The 21,078-nt window shown below is 35.3% G+C and overlaps 1 protein-coding gene across 1 annotated transcript in view; it reads right to left on the bottom strand.

Annotated features, from left to right (window-relative positions):
- Positions 1-134: 134 nt before the first annotated feature.
- CCDC172 (coiled-coil domain containing 172) overlaps positions 135-21,078 on the bottom strand; it is a 59,729-nt gene continuing 38,785 nt past the window's right edge. The window contains exons 5-8 of the mRNA XM_045439068.1: positions 16,945-17,046; positions 16,484-16,586; positions 2,291-2,378; positions 135-1,456 (exon numbers count right to left, since the gene is read on the bottom strand). Coding sequence (XP_045295024.1) covers positions 1,421-1,456; positions 2,291-2,378; positions 16,484-16,586; positions 16,945-17,046 — 329 coding nt within the window. The 3' untranslated portion in view covers positions 135-1,420. The remainder of the gene's footprint in view (positions 1,457-2,290; positions 2,379-16,483; positions 16,587-16,944; positions 17,047-21,078) is intronic.

Genomic DNA, 21,078 nt, shown 5'->3' with positions numbered 1-21,078 from the left:
TGTAAGAGGCTTTATGTGTAAGCTCAATCTGCATATTAATAATAGAATACACATTTAATAAGTAGATATTCATGAGACTTAGAATTTAGATAGATAAATGGACTAAAATAAGACAAAACTGAAGTCACGACTAATCCCAATAACCATTTTCCACTTTATATTTGCATATAAAATAGGAAGCAACTCCCTGGTACCATTAATTTTTTCTTCTTAAGCAAAAATAATTTACTATCAAATATTTAAGGAATCAAAATAAGAAATCACTTCTGAAAATGCAAATTATTTAAACAGATGGCAACTGCTACACATCTCAAAGGAGAATTTTAACTTTACTAATTAAAAAAAATAAGAGTAAAAAACAACATACACAGAAAACTATACCAAAATAGGACTTGCCCTGAAACTAGCCCACCTCACTGTCGGTAGATAGAAGACATCTGTAAACATCTCATATTTGATGTTAAACTAATTCAACTACAGCCGCAAAAGAAAACATGATTCTAACATTTGTACTCCGAAATTTGCAATATATCCCCAAATAGGTTTTGTTACCCTCCCTGATTCACCACAGTTTAGGGCATCATTGGACAATTTCCATCCACTTTTTTTTAGAAACTAGTGAAAAATACACCTTCCTAGGTGGGGTTGCTAACTGTAGGAAGCTATGTGTTGCTGCAAATTTGGTGGAAATACCACATTTGATCCAAATGTGAGTTTTAGTTGCGATGTTTCAGTCCACCAGCGAAATGAATCCTGATGGCCATAAGGAGATCATGCACCTCCCCAGGTGGATGACTTACTTCATTCTAACCAACACCGGCACTGGGAAGAGGACAGCAGGCACAAAATGCTGGGAAATGGCCGCGGGAGCCCCAGACTTAACTCTACAAAAATATCTAGACAAAAGGGGAGAAAACTGGTTTTTGCAGATGAAAGGCCTCAGAAGACTTCTGTCAACAGACATTTTAAAGATTAGAGAAGGATTAAAATGAAAGTAAGCATCTTTGTTGAGGGAAATGGCACCGACAAAATGGGATCAATAATCTGATCGTTTCTCCCCACCGGTGTTTGACCAGACCTGAGGTAAACTGCAATAAAGAATGAACATCACAAAGTACAGATCAGCTTAAGGGTCAGGAGAGATAAGAAGCGGAGAGTACAATATCCACCTGTCCCTTTTTCTTCCTTTAGAAACAAAATCAAATCCCATAAGAAGCTTTAAAGTTCCAGCAAGTAACAAGACATTACATTTTAAAAATGCTAATATGCCAATTCTAGATATCAGCAACTTTGAACATTCAGAACCTCACGTTTTCCACAAAAATCTGTTATAATGGGCACTGTTCGTGTATCCGTCACAGGATTTGATTTTAAGGTGCTTTGATCAAACCTTGGATAGCTTTGGTCAATTCTCCACAAGTTATTTGTTTTCCTGAAGATCTTTCTGTGCCAATGTCTGAAAAGAAAAATATAATAATTTTTCACGAGGAAAAATGAAATTCTTATTGAAGGAATTCCATAAAGTTCATGTAAATTTAGCACAACAATAAATGAGCTTTTCTCAATTTTATTTTTGAAAATTTTCATAAAAAATTTAAATCTTAACATAAGCTATTGGAACACTTTTAAAAGAAATGTTTACAGAAAATAAATATGAAACAAAATGTAATGTAATAAATTAAAATGACATTTTAACATATTCTAAAGCTAGCTATATATGTCTTCCATTAAAATAGAGCATGGCAAATACTGCATTCATTTTATAAACAACCAAAGAGGTTAAAAGCAATTTAAAGTGCTCCCACACAATCCCAAAATAAGTTTCCAATAATTGAATCCAAAGTTCTTGAGATCATAAAAATCTGTAATAAAAAAGTTTTAAGATCAAATATAATAAAAGTATAATTTGTGCCTATCAAAAACAAAAAGCTTTTAAGCATTATGATAGTTAAAATCCTTCAGTGCATTAATCCTCTAACAACTGTTTCAGTCAAGGGAATGTTGTGAGGTCAGGTTTGAATTTTTTTGAAACTTAGTTTGAAATTGTATGTATTCGCTTTGAAGAGAACTTGCTTTATGTAGCACCTAACTCTCCAGGAACTCAAAAGACTTCACTGACTTAGATCCTGACTTTAGCCTGGTTCGTTGGTACAGTTTTAACTTTTGTATCTAGTGAAAATCCATGTGAAGGGCAAACCACTAGATTGACGATATGTCTCCCGGCAAACCCATTCTCGCCAATGGGTACAATAATACTGGACAGAAGTTAAAGAATCACTTGGTGGCTTACCAACTCGAGGAATTCTATTTCTGTTTGGAGAGCTTCATAAGCACTTTGCATGTCGTCTTCCTTACAAAGTTCTAATTCTTTCTTAAGTCTGTTTTAAAGGAAAAATTCACTCTATGAGTTCTGCAATAAACTTTTACAGTAAGTTTTGGTTATATGGATAGTGGCAGATTTGAGTTTAACACTAAAGAGTTTGGAAAGAAATTTTAATTCTCTAAAGACTATATAAAATTTGCAGAAGAAAAAAAAGCTTCCATAAAGAAAAAGGCAGACTAAATGCATAATAGGCAATTTTATGTTAGTTAAAAGAGCATCGCAGCTTAGTGGGAAAAATATAGTACTGTCTGAAGAGCTCTGTATTAGTCCTGGCCACTAACAAGCTGAATAACTTGGCTAACTCATTTCGCCTCTCTGAACCTAACCTGAAAAATTTTAATTACAGAAAAAATTGACCTCTGAGATTTCTTCTTGCACTAAAATTAAACATTAACTTTATAGTACACACATGTAATTAGAATATATTTTAATTTTAGAATAAGAAAGCAATACTTCTTTCTTCCAGTTAAGTCTTTAATCCTTAGAATATTCCGAAATTAAAAAAATATTTTATGTCTGTATTTCATGTAAAAAATAGTGAAAAGTCTTCTATTTCTAGCATTACACACTTCCAAAAAGAAAAACATAAGCAAAAGCCATGAATGGCAGTTGGAGAGGTAGAGAGCAAGGGCAGCCGGGCAGGTGAGGCCAACCTAAGGGCGGATACCAAGAGCAATCCTGATCTCACACACCTAAGCCAGTTGGGCCAGCCCTAAGGTGCAGAGACTAGATCAACTCGAACCTCTGCTGAGCTCCAACTCTTAAGGAAAGTCTGAAGGGGTCCTAGGCCAGTGGCATTCCCTGTACGCTAGGAGAAGCAAAAGAAAACCCTTTTGGAAGGAAAGTTGAACATATTTAGACCTACAGGCCTCCCACAGATTAAGAGGAAACCATGAGCTCAAAATCAGAGATCACCCAGCGTCCAAGAAGGCGAGTAAAAGTTAGAAGACACAATAAATAATACAGTATATCTGTAATATACGAAGAAGCACAAGTCAATAAGAAAAAGACAACACAATGGAAAATGGGCATACAAGCGCGCGCACGCGCACACACACACACACACACACACACACCCATACACACACCTCTACCAGATTATCCACAAAATGTGCTCAACTTTGTTAGTTATCAAAGAAACAGAAAAGAAAAACACAATGAAATGCTTGGCACACATCAGAATAGCTAAAATGTAAAACAAGCAACAAGTATTGACAAAGATTATGACCATATGCCATAGGTTGCAGAATGAAGATGAGAAGTGTGGCTAACTCCCAAAGAACATGTAGTGTGATTAAGAAATAAACACTCACTGCACATCACTGAGATTTAAGGGTTGGTTGCTTCTGAAACATAATTTAGTCTAGGCCGTTGGGGGTGGGGTGGGGGGCGGAATTAGAAAGTCTGGAGAAACTGAACATTGATGGCCACTAACACTCAAAAAACAAGAGGCACAAGCCCTCCTGATGGAAAAACATTCCATCTATGCTATAGCTTTGCCAAAAAATTTCAACCTAAATTTGATCAAGCTTTTAGATCCAATTACCAATTTCCAAAAAATATATTAGGTCAAACAAATATATTTAACCATACAATGGGAACATAATCAACTACATCCAAATTGTGGGAAACTCTACAGGATAAAAAATGTAATTTCCTTAGGGTGCCTGGGTGGCTCAGTCGGATAAGCATCAGACTTCAGCTCAGGTCATGATCTCACAGCTCATGGGTTCAAGCCCCACATCAGGCTCTGACATCTCAGAGCCTGAAGCCTGCTTCAGATTCTATGTCTGCCTCTCTCTCTGACCCTCCCCCACCCATGCTCTGTCTCTATCTCTCAAAAATAAATAAATGTTAAAAAATGTGTTTAAATCTTAATTTCCTCAACAAATAAATTACAAGTTTAAAAAATAAAAGAAAATAGGGGAGCTTCAAGATTAAAAGAGATTTAAAAGACATCAGGTCACTGTCATATGTAGACCTTATCTAGAACATAATACAGACAAACAAAAAACTGACACCTATAAATTGTAAGTGTGAATACTGACTAGATATTTGATATCAGTTAATTATTATTTGTTCAATTGCTATTAATTATTTTATGTGTAATAATGGACTCCATGGTTTTTAAAAGTTATTTCTTAAGAGACATACTAAGATAAATATATAATAATGATATAATGTATATGATTTGCTTTAAGTAATACAGAAGAAAAACAAGTGGAGACATAGATGAAACATGACTGGCCATAAATTGATAACTGTTAAAGTTGAGTGATCAGTACATAAGATTCATTATATTTTTCTTTTTTACCTTTGTATGTGCTTTAAATCTTCTAAAATAATTCTCTTAAGAAACAGAGCTTAGCAAAGATAGCGGTCATAAAGTCAAAACACAAAAATCTGTTATATTTCCATGCACCAGCAATAAACAATTAGAACATGTCACTTAAATTAAAACCACCATTTTCAACAGCATCCAACACTGCAAGGTACCTAAAATTAAAACTTACCAATGATGTGCAAGATCGACAAACAGAAAATTCTAAAGTTTTATTAAAAGATATTAGAAAAACAAATTGAGGTATCCTAAGTTCATAGACAGGAAGTCTCAGTTTAATAAAGACATAAAATCTCTCAAAAGTAACTATGATAGTAAGTACAACTGTAACCAAAATCACAACAGATTTTCATGGATATGATAAGTTGATTCAGAACTGTATATAAGGACACCTGGGCTGGGTGGCTCAGTCTGTTAAATGTCCTACTCTTTTTTTTTTTTTAAGTTTTTTATTTATTTTGAGAGAAAATGGGCAAGCAGGGGAGGGGGAGGGAGGGAGGGAGAGAGAGAGAGAGAGAGAGAGAGAGAGAGAGAGGAAATCCCACACAAGGCAAGGCTCAATCTCAGGAACTGCGATCATCATGACCCGAGCCAATGGGACACTTAATCGAATGAACCACCTAGGAGCCCCGTAGCATCCTACTCTTGATTTCAGCTCAGGTCATGATCTCAAGGTTCCTGGGGAGAAGCCCTATGTCAGGCCCCACACTCTCAGCACAGAGCCTGGTTGGAAATCTTTGTCTTTCTCTCTCTTTACCCCTCTCCCGCTCACACATGCACACTCTCTCAAAATAAATAATAAAATAAAAACATTAAAAAAAAGAAATGTACATAAAAAGTAAACAGCCAAGTATAGCCAACATGCTCCTGATGAAGACCAAAAAAGACAAAGGGGGTGTCATACCTTGTATCATGACTCCTTGTCAAGTAATTAAATAGTTAAAATGGAATAGTATGCATTTAGTAGTAATTAACACAGTCTTACGCAGAAATCAACAAACTGACCAATGAAACAGAAGAGAAAGTATAATATGAAATATATCCATGTTATTTTATTATTTTTAATAAAAGATGTGACATTGTAGATCACTAGAGGAAGAAGAAACCATCCAATAAATGTTGCTGGGACAAGTGGTTATCCATGTGCAAAAAAATAAAAATGGATCTTGTTATACACATAAAATCAATTTCATATAAACTAAAGACTTAAATGTGAAAGGCAAACCTTACAAATTGTTAGAAAAAATATAGGACAATATCCTTCCGATCTTAGATGGGGAAAGAGTTCTAGAACAAGACACAAAAATGCTAACCACAACAAAAAATGACTGATAATTTAAACCACAGCAAAAGTAGGAACTCCAGTAAAGCACAACAATATAAAGAACTCCAAAACACAAAGCAAAAACAAAAAGCTTCATAAGTTGGGAGAAGATATCTTCAATGTGTAATAGACAAAATCCAAAATTATTAAAAAATATAAAAATAAAAAACTTCTAGAAACCAGTAAAAGACAAATACTCAAAAACCCAGTAGGAAAATAAGTATGAAGCATTTTACAGAAAAGAAAACACATGGTCTATTAACATATGAAAAGAAGCTCAATCACATAGATGGTAGGGCAATGCAAATCAAGACCACAAAATACCATCTTATGTCCCTGAGATTGGCAAAAGTTAATAAGTCTGAAAATAAAGTATTGAAGAAGTTGGAGATCAGTGGGAAATTTTATCATGTGCTAATGGAAATATAAATGAGTTTAATCACTTTGGAAAAATAGTTTGTTGTTATCATGTAAAGTTCAACATTCATGTGCCTTATATGCAGCAGTTCTGCCAGGAGTAAAACTTTAACTCTTACGTGTGTGCACCAGGATGATCACCTGAGCACTGCCAGTGAAAACAAAAACTGGAAGCAAGCCAAATGTGCACTGAAAAGAGAAAAGAGTGGCTCCTGTGTGAATCAGTCGGTTAAGCGTCTGACTTCGGCTGTCATGGTCTTGAGTTTGTGAGTTTGAGCCCCGCATCAGGCTCTGTGTTAACAGCTCGGAGCCTGGAGCCTGGAGCCTGCTTCGGATTCTGTGTCTCCTTCTCTCTCTGTCACTCCCCCACTTGTGCTGTGTCTCTCTCTACCAAAAATAAATAAAATATTAAAAAACAAAAAAAAAGAGAAAAGAAAGTTGTGATATATTCACATATCTACACTCAACAACATAGGTGAGTTTTAGAAACTAAGTTGAATAAAAACAGTATCATACCATTTTTACATAACTCAAATATAAACAATATGCAGACATATATATATAAATGTATGGCATAAATTTAAATAAATCATAAGGTAACAAAGAAAATTATATATAAGAAAATGGACTAAATGCCATATCACACACACACACACACACACACACACACACACACACACACAAGGAAATGAAACACAGTGTAGGACAGCAATTACATGTGGAGTAAGGAAGGGTATGGAATAAAGGAGGAGCCATGGCTAAATGCAAGGTCTAGTTTAGTTCACAGGCACCTATTATATTATTATACTTCATAACTTACACATAGTTAGGGAAGAAAAACATAATTGTAGGGATGGAAAAGGAAACAATACCCTATATATGTGAACTTCATTGTGTTCTGAACTTCTATGAATTTAATAGTAAATAGGAATCCTGAAGGAATGCTTACATAGGAAAGACAGAACAAGTTATTAATTTTTGAGCATTAGATGTTTACACAAGCATAAAAGCCTTATAATGAATATTTTTAAAAAGTGGAAAACTGAATGGAGAGTTACAATGTACTGTGGAGGCTGCTCTAAAATGTACTGCAGACCTCATTTGAATATATTTACCTTTTCAAATAAAATAGTAGAGATCTTTCTTCCCATCATACCATCCACACTTGCTCCTCCTTCTTTTCAGTTCAAATGGACTGCAGGTTCCCTAAGACTGTTTATGCCCATCAGAACTGGGCAGTGACCACTTTCCCTTTCAGTTAGCTAACAATAAAAATGAGAGACTACTGAAATTAAGGAGGGCAGTTAGAGCAAATTATAGGAAGTATTTCACTATTCAGCATATAATCAAGCTGTAGAATTTAGATCTGCACTTAAAGAAAAAATTGCTGTTGCTAGCTTTAAAAGAGGCTAGATAATAATGGTATGAATATTAATACATTTGCAGCTAGCCAAAGCCATAGAATGGTAAGCAGATCTCATGCTTCAGTGCATAGACTGATTGCCTATAGGAGTCAAGAAGGACTTCCTTCACTTGCTGCACAATAACTAAGGGCAGTTTGCATTGGTTATTGTCACCTTTCTCTGAATCATCAAATAATGACAAGGATGGGCCAATATTGCTAGTTAGCTTTGCAAAACTTATGTTTCATGTATTTTTATGATTTCCTGCGCCATTCCAATTTTTGTGTTACTTCTGAGTGCTAAAGAAAAGCCTTTACTGGAAGAACACTCTTTTAAGCTATAGAACTGTACACAAGTACTATTTAAGTGGAAAGAAGGAAAAACTTCACCCAAAGTCCTAGTACACAAACTCAAACGACACTAAAATTTAGGTATATTTCATCATGGTCTTTTGTTTCCCTATAATAGGGACTATGTACACTTACTTCCTAGTTTTTTCTTTGGCTCAATGTTATTACTTACATTTCCCCCAGTTAATTACACATGCCAGTTCATACCATATAAGAAAAACATGTAGTGATCCAAGTGGCTACATCAGAGTTAACTTAATCATTCATTTGTAAGTTGTTTTCCACGTTTTTCTACCATAAATGACATTTCTATGCACACCTTTGTACATAAAGTTTCTTCTGTACTTAGAATTGTTTTCCTTAAGACAGAGCTCAGAGGTGGACTCTTAGATTAAATGGCATAAATATTTTTAAGTGCTTACAATGATTTATTTTATGTACATAAAATTGCATTCCAAACATATGCAATGAATACTGCCACAGCAATGTATTATCTCCATACCATACTCTTGTCAATTTTGGTATGGTCATTTAAGAATGGCTTTCAAAATTTGATAGAAAAATTGTATTTACTGGTTTCAATTTGCATTTAATTGGTAAGCAGTATAACTGCATTACTATTTGACTTATTTGCCCTGTTATCCCTACTAACTTGTATAGTGTATGATACAAAGTATGCATTCTATGCATGTTTGTTGGATAAATACATGAATAAAACTATCGACTTTAGTGTTTTCTGACTGATTTTTCATCAGCTGATTATGTGGTAAGCTGTTATCTGTTGTTTGTCATAATTACTATAAATTTCTCCCAGTTTATCATCCCATGATGCTGACTTTTTTGACACATGAAATTTTAAATCTTACATGCTAAGTCTATTAATCTTACACATTTTGGTTTCCTTGATCACACCAGAGGTTTAACAAGTAGTTCTGTCTACTTTTTGCTAGTGTTTCCTTGGCTTGACTGTCTTAGTATTCCTTCTGTATATTAACTCATATGAAAACTATTTTAGCGCCACTTAAACACATACTATTTTTTAAGACATGTAGGTCATCCTCTCTCATGTACAATTTATTTCTGAAAATAGGCTTCAAAGTTGAATGTGTGAAATCAGGGTTTTGGTGTCCTAATTATCCTTTCTTCATTCCAGGCCACAAGCAGACAGTTACGAACCTTCACAGGTGTGTCAGTCTGAACCAGAGAGATCTGTTGAGGAGGAGGTAAAAGAGAGTGGGGTCCTGCCAGCGACTATTATTGCAAATCCTGGGCGAGCTGAATTAGGCATCTTCTTTAATCACATACTTTCTATCACCTTCCTTACCCCCATGCCAAAAGGGGTTATTCGTAAAAGTAACATGTGAAAACGGAAAAAAAAAATCTGTTTTCCTTCAAAGACACCAATGATTTTTGAAAATGATTATTGTAACATTATACATGGCTTGTACAATAAATAGGCAAAATTATTTCAAAGTTTAGGAACATTTACGAATAGTCGCATTTATATCAGAATATAATGTTTAAAATAATCAATTGACTCTGTCATCAAAGTTTCCCTTGTATTTACTTAGAAGCTTTAATAACTATAGAATGTGCCAAGAGTTCACAAAACAGGAGATTTCTATTAGCTTGAAGGCTACATAATCAATGCTGTAGAGACACTTCTGTTAGTGAATAAATGATGAAGTTTTACTAGAAAAGATGCAGAGTCAACAGAAATATTCAACATAGCTAAGAATAATCCTGGAATTAAATGGAGATTTTCATTTTTTTATAAATGCTAAAGAGAGAGAGAGAGAAAGAGAGAGAGAGAGAGAGAGAGAGAGAGATGGTATGGATTGGCTATAGATATATAATTATTTGACTAGTATTTTCCAGAAACTTTACTGTTGAGATCTTGTTATACTTACCCACATAGAGTTCATTTTTATTGATAACACAGAGTACTGCAAAATACATGTGCATTATTTTCTCAGTGTCACCTGAATAACAATTCCTGTTACTCTACTAAATAATGTTTATTCTGTTTTTTTTTAATGTTTATTTTTGAGAGAGAGAGAGAGAATGAGCAGGGAGCAGCAGAGAGAGAGAGAGAGAGAGAGAGAGAGAGAGAGAGAGGAACAGATCCCAAGCAGGCTCTGTGCTTGTCAGCATAGAGCCCAATGAGGGGCTTGAGCTCATAAACTGTGAGATCATGACCTGAGCTGAAATCAAGAGCCAGTCGCTTTATCAACTAAGCCATCCAGGTGCCCCAATAATGCTTATCCTAAATAATGCTATAGAAACACCCCCATAAGTATTTAGGGATACATGTATAAAAATGTTTTCAACGATGAAACTTTAAAAACTCTTGTACATCCATCAGAGGGAGAAAGGCTACATAAATATGGCATCTGCATGCATTAGCAGTAAAAAAGAATGACACTGATCAGTACAAACCAACATGGGAAACATCCATAATATTTTGCTAAGTAATAAAGCAAATTGCAGCCCAGTAAGTGCTAAACACACACACACACACACACACACACACACACACACACACACACGACATGTGTGTGTGCACACAGACACACACACAGAGATACATAAACCCTGAAAGGATGCATGTCAAACTTTCAACAATGGTTACGTGGCGGGGGTGGGGGGGTGGTTCTGGAGTAAGGTGATAAGAGAGGAGACTTTGATGTGTTACGTTTTTGTAGTGTTTGAATTTTGGATTCAGTCAACATAACCTACTCTCAAAATTTAAAAACACCTCTACACATTTGGTAAAACAAAAAATATAAATGTGTGTAAATATACACATTTATCTGTGTATCTTTCAGAGAGGTTGGGAGTGTCTGAATACCATCCTGTATTTATGCCTTCTTATAAATCGAAGGACCATCAATGTGACCTCTACATCCAACTTAACTCGATGGCTTTTTCACTGAAAAGGCAACAGCACTGATTTACTACTTCATATAAATGCATTTAGAGCCTCTCAGTAGGAGGTGTATATTAACTTTTGTGCAGTTTCCATTGCAAATATCTCTTCACAAAGCCTCACTATCTTCAAATGTTCAGAAGGACAGCCCCATGCTGTTGACTCTGCAGCTTTGTTTCCGAAATAAACTTCCTGTTGTATTAAACAGGCACAAATATTGGTTATAAAAAAATGTAAAACCTTCTAGAAAGATGTTTTGCGGGTAAGAAAAATACCTGAAATGCTTCAAGTTGTCTGGCATGTCACTATTTGGAGCAAATAAAAAGTCATGATCAAGAGCTGTATTTTGTTGACCCTGGTGTTGGGTAATAATAAAAAAAATATTTTCTGTTGGGAGTTTGAAAGGGCCCAATATATAACATTCTTCTTTCCTCGCTGAATTCTGCCCTATTGAGAAATAAGCAAAGCAGAAGATATCGCATTTACTACGAATATGGCAGATACTGGAGAATGTGGCTTACATCTGCAAGCAAAGGACTGACTAATATTGAGCCCCAGAATTAGACTAAGGTAATACACACACCATTAAAGGCACAACTGGATGCCATAAGCTTTCTCTTATGTAGTCCTATCACTGTGAAGCTTATGGGACAGAGGAGCACAGTGGAACATACACTATGTGAGGTAGGCCACCTTCCAAAGAGACAGGCCAAAGAAAGGGGCTAGCTCCAGCTTACCTTGCCAAACTCACCAGTCAGACTGAGTTGCTCGTCCTCACCTTTGAAAAAGAAAGGAGGGTGTTGGGGAAAGGCTGGGGGGGTTAAACCCGTAAAAGTCAGCAGTGAAGAAAAGAATTCCATGGGGCTCTCCCAGTGGTGGGAATATACCATGCCTTTGTAAATAACATTCAAAATAGGTGAAGGACTTTATCTTCTTTGTAGTGAAAATAAAATTATATGTAGACGCAATCGCTGGAACATTTATTGAACACCATGTGCCCTTGATTGTGCCAGATGTGAGACTGATCGAAAAATGAACAGGAAGTAGAGGGAATCCTCAGTCAAGTGGGATAGGTTGACACACATAACTATCTTAGAATGATTATGAGATAACAGAATTACAAACATATTCTCTATGAACACAGAGAAAGGAAAAGTAGAGGAGAGTTTTCATAATTTATTAGAATCATTTATTCATTTATTTATTTAATGCCTACTATATGCCAAGCTCTGTACCGATGTCTTGGATTCTGAGTATGCAATGGTAAACTGAGTAGACAAGATCCCTCCTCTTGTTGAGCACGTGGCAGAGAGAGATACTAACAAGATAAATCACATAAATATGTAATTACAAAATAGAATTCGTGCTATAAAGGAAAAATACAGGTTGTTATTTTAAAAAAATAACAGAGGGAGAGCTTCTCTGAGCAAACATTTCAACTGAGATCTAAAGGACAGGGTATGTTCCACCTAGGCAGGAGACAGGCAGGCAGAAGGGCTGGCAGACAATTTGGGGAGAAGGAAAGGTAGAGACAGAGGTCCTCAAATGGAAAAAAAAAAAGCTTGGATTGCTTGAGGCAGCATAGTGAAGAGGGGACCATGGCTGAAAATAACATCAAGGAGATGGTCAGAGGCTATATTGTGACAAGGCCACACTAAGGACTTTAGGTTTTATTATGTTCATTATGAAGTCATTGAATGATTTTAATAAGGGGATGACATGATTCCATTTACAATGGATCAGCCTGTGCAAGAGTGGATGAGTGGGAGAGAAGAAGAGAGACTTACTGTGATCCAGGTGAGAGAGGGTAGTGGCTAGAACTAGGATGTTAGCAACGGGGAGAGAAAATTGGAAGGATTCAAGAAATATTTTGCAGACAAATCAATAAAACTTGGTAATGGATTAGGGTAGGGTGAGAATGATGAGGTTTGTAAATATGTCAAAAATGCCTGCTACATTTTAGGTTTGAACCAAACCCATAAAAAATGACACGTGAGCTGGGCCTTAAGGACTAAGTTAGATTTTAGCTCATGGAGAAGAAAGAAAGATACTGAGGTGTGAAGAAGTCCTGTGGCATATTTGGACTCCTGTAAATGGTATTCTGATGCAATAGCAGTATAGGGCACAGATTATGAAGACCTTTGAACTCCACATCCAAGTACTAACCAGGCCCGACACTGCTTAGCTTCTGAGACCAGACTAGAACAGGCATGTTTGCAGTAGTATGGTCATAGACAAAACCTTTGAACTTCTGATAAAACTTTTGTGTTTGCTTTTTTGCTTATTTAATCAGGGCAGCATCACTTCAGATCTATGATCATATCAAACTGTTGGGTATTCAGGACTGGAACTTAGGAAAGAGAGATTCAGGACAAATATTTGGAAATTATGTGTGATCATTAAAACCATTACAACATATGAGCCAGCCCACAAAGAATACAAAGGAAGAAGACAATCAATGATTAACCTTTAGGGATCCCCTGCATTTAAAGGACAGGTGGAAGGAAAAATGAGAAAGAAGCTTGAAAGTCACGAAATCCACGTGGATAATATGAAGTCAAAATGTAATCATAAGTAATTATATAATTATACCTAATTATAGAGCATTTCTATGTTCCAAACACTGTTCTTAATTTTTACTATACCCTTGTGAGGTAGGTGCTATTATGAACCTCATTTTATAGATCTAGAGACTGAGGTACAGACAAGTTAAATTGTTTGTCCAAGACTACTCACTTAGTAAACAGCAGAGCTGAGATTCCAAGGGGTTTGTAATCTTAATCTCTATGGTTACTGTCTCTTAAGAACCTGAGATTTATCATTTCTATCCTCCCTGAACTATATGAAAAAACAAAACAAAACAAAACAAAACAAAACAAAAGAAACAAAAATCACAACAACTAGATCAGTCATTATTGTACAACCTTCTGGGAGCTTCTTATGGATTAACCCAACCTTTGATTTAAGTGTTAATCACAGCAATATTCTACAAGTTAGCTGACTTAACATGATCCCACACTCTTCAAAATAGAACCTTTTAAATAAATAAGCATCTTGGTATTTACAAACAGGAAAAGATTACCTAAAGCAGAGACCATCAAACCACTGTGAATGTAAGTACCGAGTCTCTACAATAATGGATGACATCACGACAGTGTCCAACAATTAACCTGAACATGGCAGATTAACTTAAAAAATCATTATAAAAGAATTCCAATAATGTAGACAGAATAAAATATGTATAAAAATTTCCAATTACTAAAAGTAGAAACAATAAGCTCATACAAATAAACTAACAGTAATTTTTTTTATAATTGCTTTCTTACTGGTTCAAGTTTAATAAAAGTAGAAGTACAATTATAATAACCTTAAAATAAAACTGGTTCTCAACTGGGGACAATTTTACCCACCCCTCTCTGCCCAGGGGACATCTGGCAATATCTGGAGACATTTTTAATTGTCAAGGCTGGGGGTGGAAGGTGCTAGTGGCATCCAGTGGGCAGAGGCCAGGGATGCTATTAAACGTCTTAAATTGCATAGGACTGCCCTCTCACAACAAAGAATAACCTGGTCCAAAATGTCAACAGTGTGAAGTTTGAGAAACCCTGCCATAAATATAGCATCTATACCCATAGAAGTTAAACCTGAAAATTTAGGAAAAAGGCAACAGAATTCAGTATACATTTGAACAGGATGTTCAAATGGAACAGAATATTCCAAAGGTAGGGATAAAACCAACTTAATTTTGGCCTTCATGATATGGAATAAATGTCATATCATTTCTTGCCATCATAAGACTCTTGTTATACTAATTATGAGACTTATGGCCCTATTTCCTAAAATCTTTACACTCAGTACTTTGACTTGGTTCTTTATACTTGAAATAACTTTTATAGAACATACCAGTTGGCAAAATAAGCTACACATATCAAACAATTTAAAGTGGGAACTGGTAAATAACTGCTAAAATGCAGAAAATGGACAGTGTATACAGACTGATGTTTCTTTCTATTCAAATTTCCTGTCACCATCTGTGAAGGAAAAAACACTCTAACAGACTTTGTGTGTTTAATTTTAACCCAGGGCAAATTTTTATGACTGAGTGATAAACCCACAAAACTGGAGTTCACATCGGAAGTCCTTACACTACTAACCATAATGATACCAGTGGGCATTATCATTTTTAAAAGTGTAAAAAAAATCAATGAGCAGATTGTCATTACAGAAACGCATTCTGCATCACACATATCACCCAAGAGATTGATATTTCATGCTTATAAAACTTAACATAAAATTAAATTGCAAATATTTTCTCACAATCTACTAAAAGTATGGCCTAAAGCAATACACTGCTAATATGAAGCATTTGTTCAGCTCTAGTGGACATATTTCTATATGATTTATGTAAAAGAAGACTTCATTTGCTTCTCATAGATTCAGTAATGAGGTTTCTTTCCTTATATTTAGCCTAGAAAGTATATGAACTTCTTTGAAATTAAGCCAGAAAATATAACATTGAATTATTAATAAATAATAGTAAAATTAATAAACCAAAGGTTTTCTCCTTGTGTGTATGACTGTGTTATTTCAAACGCCAGCCTTTCTTTCATTATCCAAATGCATAAAAAGCATCTAAACGTTCCATACAAAAAATACATTTCGTTCTTTCAGCACCAAACCGGTAGTAATAAATTTCAAGAAAAATAGGAATTTGTGATTTTCCCCCCTTAGATCTAAAAAGATAAAAAATAATTTCAATACTTTTTTAAAAAGTTATGAATAGGGGCACCTGGGTGGCTCAGTCGGTTAAGCGTCCAACTTCGGCTCAGGTCATGATCTCCTGGTTTGTGGGTTTGAGCCCCGCATCCGGCTCTGTGCTGACAGCTCAGAGCCTGGAGCCTGCTTCAAATTCTGTGTCTCCCTCTCTCTCTGCCCCTCCCCTGGTCACCTCTCTCTCTCTCTCTCTCTCTCTCTCAAAAATAAATGAACATAAAAAAATTAAAAGATAAATAAAAATAAAAAGTTACAAATAACAAAAAGGGAGGTTGTGAAACCAACACTTTGTCTTAATCTATTGGCATGTGAATAGCACTGAGTCCATGAGGCAGAAAGATAAAACTGATTTCAGTATTATCAACCTGATACACTGTGAAACTTACATATAGTTCTTTTTAGCTAGTGAAGCGTTTTCTCATTAGCATGTTTCATAATACACATAGAAGGAATTAATGTCTTTATTTGGAACTTAAATTACACATTCAGTTTTATGCTCAAATCTCTTTGACAACTTGAAAAATTACTAGATTTTATACCAAAATGTAATAGGCAATTCTTACCTTAAGCATTCAGCATCATTTTGAGGCTTTTCATTGATTTTTACTTTTTCTGCCTCTAGGTATTTGGTAGTACAAATGGCTTCATTCTTTTTATCTTCAAAAACTAAACAGTTAAGAAAATGCTTACAATCTTTAAAAAATAAACAGAAGAGCTACCTTCATTCATTCATAAGAACAATACTCTAATTTTTGGTGCTTCATATAAAATGTATGTACTAATGATTTTTATTTTTCTGCTGTAACATAGCAACTAAAGGCACAAAAAAGATCTTAACAAAATTTATGACATTAAAAATACCAGATCTAACACTAATCATTTCAGTATTTTACCTATTCTTTTTTTATACCAATAATAATACTATATCCCAATAAATTAGTACAATCTGAAAGAATATTATGACCCTGTTATGTGTATATAACTATATTAATCAGCAAAATAAACTAGCTCATAAAGATAATACCTTTAAGTTTTCTCTGCAGAGTAAATAGTTCTTGTATTAATTCATCCTTTTGTTTTTGAAGTTCACTTAACTGGCCACTATCATGTTCCATTGTCTTCATTTCTAGAAACAAATAGACAAATACAAATCACATTTTAACTATTTAGGCTTTGCCTTAAATACGTCAGCAGGTATTAACATTGTGTGTGCGTGCACACGTGTGTGTGTATGTGTGTGTGTGTGTGTGTGTGGTAATAATAATTTAAGCATCATATGGTCAATTCTAGGCCTCAAAAGGCTTCCTCTGGCCATCTAGAAACTGTTTCTAGTAAACTGACCAGGATTCATTAAGCAACAACCAGGTACAAAGCAATTAGTTGGTGGTTGGACCACCAAGAGATAATTCCAAAGAATGTAATATCACTAAGTAAAACAAGATTCCAAATAGGATAGTAAGAAAACTCTACCCTTCATAACTAAAGCATATTTAAAATAGCATTCCCCAGTACTCACTATATGGCTACAAACCTCCATAGTATTGGTAATACTATTTTTTCTACCTAGAATGCCTTTCCTCTCTTTATTCCCACAGTAAATTCCAATTCATTCTTTAAGATTCACCTAATTTTTCAAAAGGTAAACAATAAATCAGGACACAAAATTTCTAGCACATGACACTAAATTAGTAGCCAACTTCCTTAATGTACTCATATAAATCAGTAAGAACAAAAGTGCAGAAAAATGAACAAAGAATATGAGCAGACTGTTCACAGGACAATAAAAATATAAGCAGTCAATAAATTCAGAGAAAGAAATTCAACATCATGCAAAAATCAAGGAAATGCTAATTAAACCAACACATAAAATAACATTTTTACCTGTCAGATTGGCAAAGATTAAGGTCAGCGATAATGCCCAGACTGGTAATGGTATAGGATAATAATATAGGAAAACAGGCACTCACTTATAGATTTGGTAGGAAAATTAATTAATTCAGTGCTTTAAGGAGTATATTTTGGCATTGAGTCCCTTAGTATTTTCTTCTGATCTAGCAGTTTCTTCAGATTTTGCCACACGAATATAGTCACAGAAGTATAGGGAGATATATACTCAGATAGTGAGAGGCCCTTATTGATGGTCATGTTGGTTGTTTCTTGACTTTTTATTTTTATTTTGTTTTGTTTTCTTCTGAAATCACCACCAGTCCTTCTACCTGTGCACTTTCCTATCTTCTCTGGGAACTGAGAAGTGCGCACTGACGATGCGGAGACTGCTTGGGATTCTGTCTCTCTCCTTCTCTCTCTGCCCCTCCTGCACTCTCTGTCTCTCTGTGTCTCTCTCTCAATCAATCAATAAACGAACAAGTGAACAAACAAACCTGAAAAAAAAAGAAGTTGAGTCTAATCTCCTCCACTTGAGTGTGGGCCGACCTCAGTGATCTGTTTTGAATAAACAGAATGAGGTAGAAGTGATGCTACCCAATTCTTGAGTCTAGATCATACGATGATAGAGCTTCTTTCTTGAATTTTCAACTCTACTTCTCCATGGGCTTTGATCCATCAGCATTTAATATATTCAAATATCTCCCATCTCAAAAAAACACTTCCCCAGTAAAAACCCTCCATTGACCTCATACCCCTCTGGGTTACTGGACTCTCTGTCTTCTCCAGAGAAACTTCGCTTCAAGGACTTGTGTGCGCTCATGATCACCATTTCCTCTGCTGCCACTGCTCAACCGTCTTATGACCTGGTTCGTTCTTTTTCTTTCTTTCTTTCTTTCTTTCTTTCTTTCTTTCTTTCTTTCTTTCTTTCTTTCTTTCTTTCTCCTTCCTTCCTTCCTTCCTTCCTTCCTTCCTTCCTTCCTTCCTTCCTTCCTTCCTTTCTCTTTCTTTCTTTTTATGAAATTTATTGTCAAACTGGTTTCCATACAACACCCAGTGCTCATCCCGACAGGGTTTCTGCCCTTTCTTACTACCTCCATCTGTTGCTTCCTCTAAAGCTCACCAGGGACCTCCTCTTGCTGCTTCTTAGTCCTTATGGATGACAGTTTGGCAGCAAGTAATGTGGGTTGATCACTCCCTCAAACACTCCCTCCTGTAGGTGAATTCATTGTCACACAGTAATGTTTCCTGCCTACCTCTCACATTGTTCTTTGCCGTTTCCTTTTCCTTGCTTTGAAAATCCTGGGTTCTATTATTTTCTTTCAATACATTTTTCCTGGGTGACGCTCAAATTGAACAGTTCCAGCCAAACCTCTCTCAGCACTTTTGACTTATAGACACAACTTTTCAACATTTACACTCAGATCTGTCACTTGGCTAATCTCTATCGGCCTCAGACTTCAATCTGGACGTCACTTGCTCGGAAAGATCTTCCTCAACTCCTAGTTCACATTAAGTTCCCTTATTATATGTTCTCACACCATTTTGTACTTCTCCTTTTGAAGCAGTCATTAATTCATAATTATCTCTTTCATAGTGTTGGAGACAGAGCATTAAATAAAACAAAGTCCTGCCATTACAGAGTTTAAAGTCTCATGTAAAAATGTTAAAAAATATTTAGAGACAGGCTTTGTGAAAGTATAAAGACCAACAGTACCAGGTACCACGGAGGCAAATCTATTAAAATAAATTCATATTTCTGGAAGAAAGGATACAAAATACAGGGCTCCTACAGTATTTGTGGTATCAAGGACTTTTTTCTTCATCATTTTTATAGACGAATAATTTACATAAAGTACATCCATTTACAGCATACAATTCTATGAGCTTTGGCTGTCACAATACACTCATGAAACCACCGCCACAATCAAGAAATTGTATATACACTTCCTATCAATTCCTAAAGCTTCCTCCGCCGCTTGCAATTTATTCATTCTCACCCAGGCAACCACTGGTTGACTTGTCACATGCCTGCTTGTTGTCACACACAGTTTGCATTGTACGTAGTGTGTGTTCTTCCGTATCTAGCTTCTTTCACTAACAATATCATTTTGAGATGCATCCATGATGTCTATGAGCAGATTTGTTATTTTTTACATCACTGAGTATTCCTACGGCATGGATATACCAATTTTGTTTATCCATTTACCTCCTAATGGACATTTAAGTTATGTTGTTTTTGGCTATTGTGAATAAAGTTACTAAAAACTTAGTGTGGACATATGTTTCAATTCGTTGGTGTATCTAGTTGTAGGATGACTGGGTCATACAGTAAATGTATGCTTAATGTTTTAAGAAACTGTAAAATAATTTCTCAAAGTGTGTACCATTTATTTCACATTCCCATCACTACTATATGGATTCCAGATGCTCCACATTCTTGCCAACACTTGATATGACCAGTCTTTTTAATTTTAATTAAATGAATGTACAGTGATATTGCATTGTAGTTTAAATTTGTATTTCCCTGAAGACTAAAGATATTGAATATCTCTCCATATGTCATTGGTCATCAGTGTATGCCCTTTTGTGAAGTTCAAATCTCTTCCCTCTTTCATAATCAGTTGTGTTACCTTATTAAGTTGTACGGGTTCATTATATTCTAGATAACAGTACAATGGCAGATATATGTATTGCAAATATTTTATCCAAGCCTGTGGTTTGTCTTTTGATTTTCTTAATAGTGTTTTTTCAAATTTAAATCCAATGTAATTGTTTTTCTTTTATGGTTCACGTTTCTGTGTCTCATCTCATTGCCTATCCCAAGATGGCAAAGATTTCCTATTATGTTTTCTTCTAGAAGTTTCATAATTTTAGCTTTCATCTTTAGGTGTATGCTCATTCTGAGTTAATTTAATATGGCGTGAAGATTTAAGAATAATTGTTTCACAACGGATGTCCATTAGTCTCAGCACCATTTACTGAAAAGACTGTCCTTTCTCCCTGGAATTGCCATGCTACCTTTGTTGAAAATCAGTTGACCCTCTATACAGAAGGCTATTTCTGGACTCCTTCATTCCAGTGGTACATATGTGCCTATTTTTAAGCCAATGACACATTATCTTGGTTACTATACCTTTTTAGCAAAATATGAAATCAGGGATTATAGATCCCTAAATTTTGTTCTTTTAAAAAATTGTTTTGGTTATCCTAAGTAATTTGCATTTCCATATAAACATTAGAATCAGCATTCAAGGCATAATAAAATTTGATG

The sequence above is a fragment of the Leopardus geoffroyi genome, chromosome D2 (genome assembly GCF_018350155.1).
Source record: "Leopardus geoffroyi isolate Oge1 chromosome D2, O.geoffroyi_Oge1_pat1.0, whole genome shotgun sequence".
In the NCBI taxonomy this organism is placed as follows: Eukaryota; Metazoa; Chordata; class Mammalia; order Carnivora; family Felidae; genus Leopardus; species Leopardus geoffroyi.
This window is presented reverse-complemented; position numbering and strand designations above follow the sequence as displayed.